At 39.4% G+C, this 12,993-nt stretch overlaps 1 protein-coding gene across 2 annotated transcripts in view; it reads right to left on the minus strand.

Annotated features, from left to right (window-relative positions):
* SIPA1L1 (signal-induced proliferation-associated 1 like 1) overlaps positions 1–6,581 on the minus strand; it is a 206,981-nt gene extending 200,400 nt beyond the window's left edge. Inside the window, exon 1 of one of the 2 annotated variants that reach the window (XM_006884722.1) lies at positions 5,002–6,581. In XM_006884722.1, the coding sequence (XP_006884784.1) occupies positions 5,002–6,499 (1,498 nt within the window). In that variant the 5' untranslated portion in view covers positions 6,500–6,581. The remainder of the gene's footprint in view (positions 1–5,001) is intronic. The other variant, XM_006884723.1, reaches the window with a different exon arrangement.
* Positions 6,582–12,993: the final 6,412 nt, after the last annotated feature.

Consider the following 12,993-nt stretch of genomic DNA (forward strand, 5'->3'; position numbering starts at 1 on the left):
TCTGGGCTAACAGACAACTTTTCGCCCTCCACCCGCTGGAATGAGTGCTGACAAATGTTGTGTCCCAAACTTGTTTATGCCAGTTGAGTTGCTATTTAAATTATTAAATTTCATGAAATACTAAGAAATTAAGTGACAAATTAAACTGAAAATAATGGAAATAATTAAGACAAGCCACTAAAAATAAAACTGGGGATTAGATGTGAACAAAACAACTTAACCTTTTCAGCAGGGAAGTAGCTAAGAGAATACGCCGTCCCCCTTTCCTTATGAATCAGGGTGAAATATCTCTCAGGGAGGAGTGATAGGGAATGGCAAAGGACACACTGAGGAAGGAGATTAATCAGAACTGGTTTTGATAAGCACTGTGGCAATGGGTCAATTAAAACAGACTTTCAAAGGGGGGAAAAAGAGGAATGAACTGGGGGAGGGTAGAGAAAATAGTGCAACAATGAATGAATGGAAATTAAAAATCTCTGTAAGTGTTCATTCAAATTAATAAAATTTAATAAAAAATTTAAAAAGTAAAAAAAGCATGAAATCTAAGAATCTGTACGTTGCTTTGCTCATGTTTATGCCTTTGCTCTCATGATTTATGCTATTAATACAATATAGAATTTAAAATGGCAGTGTCACTGTTAGAGACATAGCCTCGGTATCGGTTAATACATTGTATAATTAAATGAAGTATTTAGACTCTTTAAAATGATTTGTTGCGTTTAAGGATATACTCAAGAAGTTATAATCATAATGGGGATTTTCCATGTTTCAAATTTGTTACTACTTTGGATTAGTGGTTTTTCAATTTATAAGGTTTTATGCTCTAGACAGGATTACTCTGGAATACACAGTTCACATTTTTACTGCATACTTTTGAAAGGTAAATAAAATTCTACTATGTTTAAATATATATACTCTTTTCTTTAATATAGTACAGACCACAACAAAGCTGCTAACAGCAACATCTCTATTTAGACAAATCAAAAGTAGAATTCGGGCTTCCCATTTTCTAGCTTCATGAAAGCATATTACTTAACTATTTTAGCTCCAACAACAACATTTTAGCTCCAGTTTTCTCAACTGAAATATGTGATTAATAGTAACATCTACCTTAATGGACATTGAGAAGCTGATATGAAAAATGGTATGTTATGTCAAATGCTTAACAGAGTCTGGTGGTGGTTGTTGTTAGGTGCTGTCGAGTACGACACACAGTGACCCTATGAACAACAAATCTGAGCTGTGCTAACCTCACAATCTCTGACACAATCAATCCCATTGCTGCAGTGACTCTGCCAATCCATACGGTTGAGGGTATTACTCTCCTTTGCCATCCTCCTACCCTTTCCAACTCTGATGAATGTCCTTCTCCAAGGAATAGTCTCAAGTAGCAACATGACCAAAGTATTTGAGACAAAGCTTCACCATCCTTGCCTACAAGAAGCATTCTGGGTTTTCAGTCACTGCTGACAAGTTGAAAGTAACTCATAGCTGATCCTCCACTGGGTTTACTACACTGTAAACAACATGAAAGAAGAGACTGCATCTTTCTCTCCTGGAGCCACCACTAGATGTGAACTGTCAGAGAGGTGTAGTCTTTGGATTGGCAGCACAACAAAGTGTTCAATACTATTTACTATTAGAAAAAAAAACTCCTACAACAGAAATATTAAAAGTATTAAAAAAAGATGGAAAGAATTTACTGAGTCACTGTATCGAAAGGAATTGGAAGACACAGAAGAATTTCATGAAACAACATATGAGCAAGAGCCTATGGTGATGAAAGAAGAAGTTCAGGCTGCTTTGAAGGAAATGGCAAAAAATAAGGCTCCAGGAATAGACGGTATACCAATTGACATATTTCAGTTAACAGATGCTGCCCTGGACGTGCTCACCAAGTTGTGCCAAGAAATCTGGAGAACAACCACTTGGCCAACTGACTGGATGAGATCGATATTTGTTCCTATCCCAAAGAAAGGTGACCCAACAGAATGTGGAAACTACAGAACAATCTCATTGATTTCACATGCAAGCAAGATTTTACTGAAGATTATCCAAAAACGACTGGAACAGCACATCAACAGAGAACTACCAGAAGTCCAGGCTGGGTTTAGAAGGGGTCATTGTGGTACTAGAAATATTGTAGCTGATGTTAGATGGATCTTGGCTGAAAGCAGAGAATACCAGAGGAATGTCTATCTGTGTTTCATTGACTATGCAAAGGCATTTGACTGTGTAGATCATAACAAACTATGGCTAACTCTGAGAAGAATGGGAATCCCAGAACACTTGATCGTTCTAATGTGAAACTTATACTTGGACCAGGAGGCAGTCATCAGAACAGAGCAAGGGAACACTGCATGGTTCAAAATTGGGAAGGGCGTACACCAGGGATGCATCCTATCTCCATACCTTTTCAACCTATATGCAGAACAGATTATCCGGGAGGCTGGGCTCTATGAGGAGAAATGTGGGGTCAAGATTGGTGGACGATTTATCAACAACCTGCGTTATGTGGATGACACAACCCTGCTTGCTGAAACTGAAGAGGACCTGAAGTGCCTGCTGCAGAGTGTCAAGGACTGCAGCCTACAATATGGATTGAGGCTCAATGTCAAGAAGACAAAGATTCTCACCACTGGACCAATTGGCAGCATCAGGATGGATGGTGAAGAGATTGAGAATATACACAGCTTTAGTTTGCATGGCTCCATAGTCAACAGTCTTGGCACCAGCAGCCAGGAAATTAAAAGGCGCATTGCCATGGGAAAGTCTGCTGCTAGGGACCTCTCCAAAGTACTGAAGAGCAATGATGTCTCTCTGCAGACTAAGGTGCGTCTGATACAGGCTATAGTCTTCGCAATCACTTCTTATGCATCAGAGAGTTGGACCATGACCAAGGAGGATAGAAGGAGAATTGATGCCTTTGAGCTGTGGTGCTGGAGAAGAGTATTGAGAATACCATGGACTGCTAGGAAAACAAACAGATTTGTCCTGGAAAGGGTTAAACCGGGTGGCTCCTTGGAGGCAAGGATTCTGAGGCTCCGTCTAACTTACTTTGGACATGTTGTGAGGAGAGACTGGTCCTTAGAGAGAGACATCATGCTTGGGAGGGTGGAGGGACAGCGCAGGAGAGGAAGGCCCTCTATGAGGTGGATTGACTCAGTGACTGGGATAATTGGGATGGGAGTGTCAGAGACAGTGCGATTGGCACAGGACAGAGCGGAGTTTAGGGCTGTTGTTCATAGGGTCGCTATGAGTCGCAGGTGACTCGACGGCACACAACAACAACAACAACCACAGAAATAAAGTTCTAAAGGGTTCTCTCAAATGCTTGACTCAATGTCAGTGTTAAATTTTTAGCAAAAAGGTCTTGACCTATAGAGAGCTCAGAAACACCAGCAGAAAATTTCCCAACTACCTTAAAGCAGTAATTTTCTCCTCATGGCTGTTATCAACCTAGAAGGTATCTGAAATGTCTACAGGCATTTTGGTTGTCAAAACTGGGGTGGGAAAAAACATCCAAACAAAGAAAACTGGGGTGGGAGGGGTACTGGTATTTAATGGATAGAGGTCAGGGATACAATTAAACAACCTATACTAGAAAAGAAAACTTCTCACAATAAAGAACTATCTGCCTATAAATACTAAGAGGGCTACAGTTTAAACAACCAAAATGCCAAATGAAAGTATAGGAAGACACAGGTTCTAAAATCTGAACTATAAAACAATCATTCAGATAAAAGAGACTGTTCAAAAATAAATTTGTAATATTTTTATCACCACATTTACCTGAGCATACACACTATCAATACTTAGGAATAAAATATAGAATTGATAAACAGACAAAGTCCTTTAACCAATTATACCACTCCATTCTCATGATAGGCTTCATCACTTAGCAACCGAAATATCATCCTACTGTGCCATAAAGAGAAAATGAATAATAGCTATGAAATTAAATTTCATCAGAATAGGTCCACAAAGTATCCCAACTCCTTAAATAGCAATGGGGTATCATCATGGAGCCTGTCTGCACAGATTGATCATTACCTGGCTGCACAAAAGACCAAAATAACTAATGGTCCACAGATCATCCTAAAACAAAATCTAAAACTGTTTATAAAGCAGGCTAAAGCTGTATGTAAAGTATGAAATCCCAACAATATATGCATGCAATTTCCTCACAAAAAAGAAAAGACCAGAAAGATACTAGCATGCTAAAATAGTTGATCTTCTCCTGTGCTTTTTATATTCAGCTTCAGAAGACCTAGATTTGATTTTTGTCTTGAAAACTCATTATTTCTATGACTTCTGTCAAAAAATGTAAGTGATTTTCATTAAAAAACTTGGGAAATGGATAAAAATGAGTTATAATTCCCATTTACTAAAGAAACCTTTGAAGTAAAAATGAAACTATCCTACACTAACTGTAAAAGTCCTAAATAAGTGTAAGACAGTATTAATTTCTCTGTAATACATTAAAATTATAAATAAATTTATCCTTAAGGACATTGTTGTTGTGATATATCATCGAGTTGTAATCCATAGTTGTTCCTCCAGCAATTTTCTGGAGGCAGTAAATCACTCAGGAGGAAATTGTTCCTCTTTCTCTCATGGAGTAGCTGGTGGACTCAAACCATGTGTCTTTGGGTTGGCAACTCTTTACCACTAAGCCACCAAGCTCCCTATCCTTAAAGATGGTATAAGAAATTCCCATGACAGCAGAAACTGTAATTTTAACCATGTAATAAAAGTTTTCTTAAAAAACATTCATCAATATTTAGTACAAATGTTCTGTTCCTGAGAAGGAAGACATCAACCCCCAACAAGAAAAAAGAAATACATTGTTGGATAGAGCTTCTTAGTTCTCTTATCATCAAGAGGCATTTAGAATTCATGCATGAGGTACATAATACTGCCAGAAAAATTGACTTAACATACAGCAGTCTACTTTTTCAATGAGTACAGCAAAATGAAATTTAAAAGATCTCCACTCACCCTTTTGATAGAAAAATTTCCTGTAATAGTATGCACCGAGATCCACGTGTTCTACAATGTATCTTTTCACTCTATCCAGATGCAAGATTAAGTTTTCCTTGGGCACTTCAAGTACTGCCACTCCAGCATTTGTGCAATGGGAGCTAAGGGTAGATTCAAAGGAGGCACTTTCACATCCACTAAAAGAACCAGAATTTGATTTTGACAGACTGATCTTCCTCTCACCCTCTCCACCAATCTCATTCCGAAAATATGGACAGCTCATTACAAGTTCATTGCTTTTATCGTCGCCTTGGTCCATACCAAGGCTTCCTTTGGAATTCAGGTCCTCTGTGCTGCCCATGGGGGAGCTAAAACTGGCGGAATGGGACAAAGGTCCGGAGACCAAGGAGGCCACAGCAGCAGCCGAGGCGCCTGTGGTAGTGTTTCTCCTCTTGATAACATTGTGCCGATTCATAATAGCCTCATTCAAGTCAAATAAAATACTCTGGACATCGTAGTGGGCAAAGCACTTAGGGCATGTCCAAGGCCTGATAGAGTCTTCCGACCTGTTGTCCTCAAGATCTGATGACTTCCCAAGTTCTTCACCTTTGGCATTGCGGAGTTTACGAAAAATGGACGAGTCTCCTGTTTCAGACTTGGAACGTCGCTTGAGTGGTTTTTCCCTTTCCTTAAAGAGTCTGAGGTTCTCCCTCTGAGAAATAGGCCCATCTATAACATCCAAGGAGAAACCAGAGCCCTTGCCCCCACCGGCAATGAGGAAGTCACTAAGCTTGGTTGGGGTTGGACCTCGGTCAGATTTGTCATCTTTGTAGCCCTTTAATAAGTCAAAAAAGCTTTCTCCGGATGTTCCCTGCTTATCAATTGAAGAGGTGCTACCATATTCCCTGTGCAGTGAGGGTCCAGTCTTGTATGTGGGTGAGATACATTCATCAAAGCTATCCACGTCAAGTTCACTTATGGTGATATCGCTGTTGCTCCGCTGCCGTATTCTGCGGAGAGCCTTTCTAGGGGAGCTGGGGTAGGCTTCAGGCATAAGGAATCTGGAGTCCATGCTCTCCGCCGGTCTCGTCTTGCATTTCAGAGTGCTCTGTATGCTTTTTAACATAGCTGAGTCATTGGAATTGAGGCTAACAGAACTCCCCTGACTCACAGGACTGCTTTTGGAGGACATGCTCTCAAGGCAACTTGAGGTTTCTATTTCCTGGCTTGAACGGCTAGATTCTTTCACGTTTTCCTTTCTTGGGGGCCAATCTGCAATCCGCGCTCTAACCCCCATCTTTGGGACTCCGGGGGTCGAGGTTATATGGTGAGGGCCTTCACTCCGAGGGGGCCCTACAGGCGCCATGACTGAAGAGCCCAAGCTGCCATTCTGGGATCTGAAGCGGCGCATGTAGAAGTCATCAGTGTGAACTTTGGGAGTGCCATCTGTTCCCACAACCGAAGCCCTTTCGGTGGCAACAGGCCGTTCTGTCTGTGACCGTTTCAAGCTGGTCATGATGTAAAAGTCACTGGCCTTAAATTCCCACAGAAAGGACCATCATATCTGGGATTTAAATGTGCACTTCCCGTTTGGAGAACAGCTTCCAGAATATGTAACAGTTGCGTGATATCTTAATATTTTTCATTTAAAAGGTTTAATGAGGCTCTACTTTCAAAGCATCAGAAATCCAAATCTTCAAAATGTTACAATCCACATAGTGCCTTTGCTTCACTTAAACAGATGGCTTTCTTTCAGAAAAATCTGAGTGGAACTTGCATTACTGAGGTTCTGCGATTGCCATAATCCCACGTTCTCCCTAAAAGAGAGAAAGAGACCATTAGAATCAGCTTTTGAGAACTACATTTTAAAGTGAATCTGAAATTGCCAAAACCAGATTTCAGCATATCAAAGTCTTAAGAGTGGACTGTAGTTAGCAGACCTACAATCCACAGTTAGTAAAGCAGGGGAGGAAAGATAGAAAGTAACAACATTTAATCATGGGGGAGGGGGGGAGACTTCAGCTTAATTAATTAGACTATTTCCTAAAACTTAGGAAAGCTGGGAAGCATATTGCTCGTGCACATCAAGGCTCCTTTCTACTTGTGTGAAGACTTGCCCCAATGACCTCTAATAATGTAAAACACCAAGAATCGCTGTTCTGACCAGAAGTTCAAGACAGAACCAACAGAATGAAATAATCAAGCAAAGCATATCAGATTTTTTTTAAAAAAACAAACACCCAAATCACCAAATTAAAAGTTGATCTTACTGAACAGTCTACATCACTCACTTTTTAACTTTTCCTGTATTTCAAAATTAATATTTGCTTTGTATTTCCTTTCAAAGGTTCAACACAGTTAGCAAGAGCCAATACAGCAGAGAGAAAATAAACGGTATTCCCGGAGCTATCACATCCATGATCATGCTTCTGTATTTTCCTCTACTTTATTACTTACCCAGATGAGAACATTTCAGAAGGAAATCTCGTGTTCACCGTCACCTCTATCAAGCTCTCCTTGGCTTCCTCTCCTCAAAAAGCTTGAAATATTTCACTAATTAACAAAATGCCTGCATTTCTCCTGCATGGCAATCTACTCCACCCCATCAGCACTAATTTACGAGGACAGCTGGAACAAAAATGCTGCTCTCCACAGACATCTCCCTCCTCCCCACCAGATTACACAGAACTGTGAACATCCTTCCAGGTGACGAGCCAAGAAAACCAACTTCCTCCAGAGCACGTCAGTCAGAGCAAAAAAGCACCCAGCTCGAGTATACAAGCCTACATTCCTGCGCACATGCTGGAAATAAAAGCAGAGCATCCTTTTCTAAGACTCCACACATGACATGAGATGTGGCCTTTAAGTGCTTGCCAAATCCCTGTTTGGAAAGATGCTGCTGAACCAGCACTGCACTGACGGCAGCATTGTCTACAAATCACCGCTCTGACACCCCGAGGACACCCCACACTTGCAGCTCTCTCTGCTAAACAGTAACAGGCACTTACTTCCACAATAATTAAGCATCTCGCTAGTCAGCTTCCTGCCTCCGAGGCAGCCGCTTTAATTTCTCTTGCAGTACACAGCATCATGTTAGAGGACTCGCTGCTATTTATAAGCTGGAACATTTAGGGGTGTTGCAAAAATGCGCGCTGCCCGCAGAATGCAGCGCCCAGCAGAGCTCCGGCTGTGTGCTCAGAGGGCTGCTCTCTGCAGCCTTTCAGATAAGCGCCAATTGTTTTCTCTCTCCTCCTCCTCCTCATCTTTTGTTAAAAGGATAATGGTTGTGCAGAGCTACCTAATTAAACCTGACTTATGAGCTTCTTAGATGCCTTCTACTGTCAAGTTACTCTGATTTCCTTTACATTTCAGAACTTCACTGGCTCCTCTTCCAACTCTAACACTCTTCACAAGGAAGATCAGGCTAACTGTTGCTTCCAAGGGCGGCATATGTGGTCATAGCTAAGGTTCAATACATGCTCCACATAAAACTGAAGGAAAGCCAGCCAACTGAACAGAAAATGCAAAGTAAACATTAGTCTATCTCCAAAGACATCCTCTGACACCCAAACCAGACTTTTAAGAGCTATTTTCTATCTAAAACATACACACACCATACGCTGGATATTTCAAATAAAATCTCTTCAAAGACAATATACTTTACACCAACACAAATAATAATAATAATTTTATGTAAAAAAGGCTTATAAAGCTCAGATTCTTTTAACATTTCTCACTATCTCCTAGAAATCCAAATAAATTCTTGCTCAAATTTTCATTCTCCAAGAGGCCAACAACTAATCTCATCACGAAGAAAAGGCATTCTTGCCTTATTTCATTTTCCTCAGAAGATGCTTTATTTCAGGGCTGTGAGGTTATAACCAAATGAGGAGAAAAGTAAAATCTGGCATTAAAGTACAATGAATCTAACTGACTTGGAAATGTCCAATCACTGGCTATTATCCTTACAACATAAAAATTCCTTGGCAGTAAAAGAAATGCAAAGAGTCCTCTTACATCTTATTACAAGAACAGACTTTTTTTTTTCTTCACTAGAAAATATAAACAGAGCACAAAGGAGGTGGGATGAGCTATAATTTAACTGTTATTAAAAATAAAGAGGTTCAAGATGATGGGCTAACTTAGGGTATATTTCTTAATAGTCATGATAACCTTACTCCTTCTCTCTCTTTCCTTCATCTATTCCCTCCTTTTCCACTTCACTTATAAAATCAAACCTTTTATTTATATATAAATATCTAGATCTATGTATCTACCTGTCTACCTACCTACTTATCATCTAAATATTGATAACCTAATGAGGAGGCAGGTCAGAACCAATTCCTGCTCAGAGAGACTAGCCTTAACCAGAGCCCCCTGAAGTATATTCTCAAATGGCCTCTAATATGGGAAGCACTGGACAAACACTTATTTTAAGAAGAAATTGCATTTACCATAAGAAACTTAGCTCAATGGAAACATTTAGCATCTGCAATCTTAAAGGAGAGATAAAAATAGAGAGTTGGAATCAACTCCTAGTTGATTCTCCAGCTGGTTTTTAGAGGCAATTAATCCCATGAGAGGAGACTGCCCATACTTTTCCCTCAGAGCAGGTGGTGGATTTGAACTCGGTGTCTTTTTCCAATTTACATTTTCACTAAGCCTCTTTCAAGAAGGTACAATATAATTCTTGGTCGCTGACTAGGACTAAGTATGCTCCATACTTACTAAATGATTAGTGAAAATTTAGATGTTCACATGTATCATATGATGACAGATAATTTTTAGTACCATAATCTATTTCTCAGGGTTGACTAAAACAGAAAACAAATGTTGACAAATATTTACAATTCTCTTTATTATCAGCAAAACTGTCTGTGATGTTAGGTGCCAGCGAGTTGCGTATGTCTCATAGTGACCTTATGAACAACAGATCTGAATCCTGTCCCACCCTGTGTCATCCTTACAACATCTGACACAATTGAGCCTACTGCTGGAGTGACTATGTCACTCTAGGTGGCTAAAGGTCTTCCTCTATTTCTCTGTCCATCCACCTTCCTAAGGATGATGTCCTTCTCCAAGGTACAGCTTCTCCTCGCGACATCCCCAAAGAAGAGGTTTTATAATTTTTGCTTCCAAGAAGCACTCTGGCCACATTTTGTCCCAGACATATCTATTTATTCTTTTCACAGTCCACAGGCTATTCAGTACTCTTCTCCAACACCACAGTTCAAAGATATCAGTAATTCTTCTGTCACCCTTAGTCTCTGTTCAGCTCTCTTTATACGTAAAAGGTGTTTCAGAAGACCATGGCCTGAATCAGGTGCACCTTAGACTTCAAACTGATATTATTGCTCTTCATCATTTATAGTCACTCCTTAGTTACTATTAAAATGCACAACACATCCATTTAGCTAGCACAGAAATATCACCTAGAGAGGTCCCAGTTCAGAGCTGAATGGATTCCTTAAGACTCTATCAGACAACAGGAAGACTAGTTGAAACTATCCCCATAACAACTGAATAGAATAATAAATTTTTTTAATGGATCACATTCAAGCTTTTGGTTCTCTTGTGATAACAATGTAGCATCTAGTTGGGGCAGCTGAAGAAATAGTCCCTCTCACCAAAGGAAGGTACAGCAGTGACGGGAACGCAGAAAAGAAAAAGAAGAGATGTGGTAAAAGGAACAACAGAGATGTATAGAGGTCACGTTTCCTTTCTTTGAAATTTTTCAATCTGACTATAAGCTCTCTAATAATAGGGACAATCTCTCGCTGAGACACAGTTGTATCAGGGCAGGTTAGTCCTTCAAATTAGCAAACCCGCAAGCAGAACGTCTTCAATGCTAAAACCAGTCCTTATATTCTGGCATTTTTAAGCATTTTCACTTTTGACTCACCCTCTTTCCTAAAATTCCATTTTCTCTTAATCTTGGTGGTAATCATGTTCTTCATGGTATGTGTCAGTATTATGGAGGCCTTTTTGAATGCTATTGATTCCAAGGTGGTATCCATGGCTTATTTATCTCACCATACTCTCATATTTGAGAGGGAATTAAAGTGGTATATTGGTTATCAGGATGAAGAAGAGCCTTGACTGTGGTAGGATGGAAAAATAGACAATGGTACAAAAGTGTTACTATGGAGAGTGAGATATAACTTGAATGGCTCACAGATGCCTGGGAATATGAAGGGAGAACACTAATATTTCTTAAAGAGATACCTCATGGTTATTAGTACTCTATCTAGTGATATGTTTGTAAGTGTAGCTTAACTACTCTCTGTGTTATTAACTCCTGGTCTCTGGTGATCACTTTTTCTCATGAGCTCCAGGTAAAATATATTCAAATGCCTGTTATTCTCCTCACTTATTGATTTTCTAAAGTTTTAAAAACAGACCAATATAGTGCTAACATATAGAAAAATGGAAAAATCAATTTTGTTTTCAAGAGATGAATGGGCAGTAAGGAAGCAAGAACAATAAATAATTCAAGGAACTGAACTAAAGGAAGAACATTTAAAAAAACTTTTTTTGTGCCAACAGCATAAACAACACAGTTTAAAAACTAAAAAAGGACGCTAGGAGGAGAGGAAAAGCAACTATGGCTCTTGTCTTAAAATAATTTATAATCCAATATTTTAGACTCAACAAAAAGTAGTAGTATTCCTCAGCAAATATTTTCATATGCTAAAATAAGCTCTTGTGGGGTTCCTTAACTAGTATGGCCTCTAAAATATAGAGCCAACTCTCAAATATTTCATGGCCATAGAATGGATTTTAATGACTACAGCTACTCAGATAATGAAATAATCCAGCAATATAATTATTGAAAGTATTTGCGAGAAGTTCCATGTAAGTAGTTTATAGAGTAGCAGCTGATGTGTTGCAGTGATGCTGGAAGTTTTGCCATCAGTATTTCACGTATCAGCAGGATCATCTATGGCAGATAGATTTCTGTAGGGCTTCCTAATAAAGACAATGAAGAAAGGTCTGGCTATCTGCTCCTGAACATTGCTGCTGTTGTTCTGTTGCCTGTGACTCACAGCAATCCTACGTACAACAGCTCTGAAGCCTGCCAGTCTCACTGACTCTGACACACCTACCCCATGCCCCAGTTATACTGTATCAATCCATTTCACCCAGAGTCTTCCTCTTCTCCAATGTCCCTCCACCCTTCTGAGCATGATGTCCTTCTCCAATGATCAGTCTCCTCCTTCTGACCACATGCCTAAAGTGAACATCAGGAATGAAAACCCATGTGTAACGACAGAATACTGCCTGACACAATGCTGGAAGTTGAGTTCACCTCAGCTTGCAAGGCATTAAAAATATAAATCCAACAGATGGAAATAATAGGTTCAAGCACACAATGATAACGGAGCTGACGAAGGACCAGGTCATGTTTTATTCGGTTATGTAAGGTTACATGAGTCAGAAGCAGTTTGACAGCAGCTATTAATGAAGATTCTTTTTTCAAGTGTAATGGAAAACTTTATTTTAAAAGAAATTTCACTTCACAGTGTTTGAATATTAGATTAGCTGAGAAAAATCAAGTCAGGTAAACTATTTTCCACCCTCTTGGCTTTCCTGAGTGTCACTCACGTTACATAAAAATTAACACCTCAGACAGAGAGATGTCTTACTTTTTCAAGTTAGCCTGAAATATACATACAAACGTTTCAGTACAATGTCATGGATAATTAAAGATTTATAAATGAACACAGTATTTTAGACTGGAATTTCCTCATTCTTTCCTTTTTGTTCTATGCTCTCAGCAAAAAGCAGCCAGGATTGGAGGGGGAAAGAGTTGACAAACCTAGTTCCTGTTCCCCAAACATTCACAATGTGTACAAGACAGGACTGACAGAGACCAACTAGATTCAATTAACTTGCACTGAAGTTAAAAAATGGACAAAGAACTTATAGGTTAAAGTATACATAAAAGGATAATGTTGCATTTGAAATTATAAGACAAAACAATCTAGAAACACCACAGCAAGGGGAAAA

The sequence above is a fragment of the Elephantulus edwardii genome, unplaced genomic scaffold, assembly GCF_000299155.1.
Source record: "Elephantulus edwardii isolate Elephantulus edwardi_28Jun2011 unplaced genomic scaffold, EleEdw1.0 scaffold00037, whole genome shotgun sequence".
In the NCBI taxonomy this organism is placed as follows: domain Eukaryota; kingdom Metazoa; phylum Chordata; class Mammalia; order Macroscelidea; family Macroscelididae; genus Elephantulus; species Elephantulus edwardii.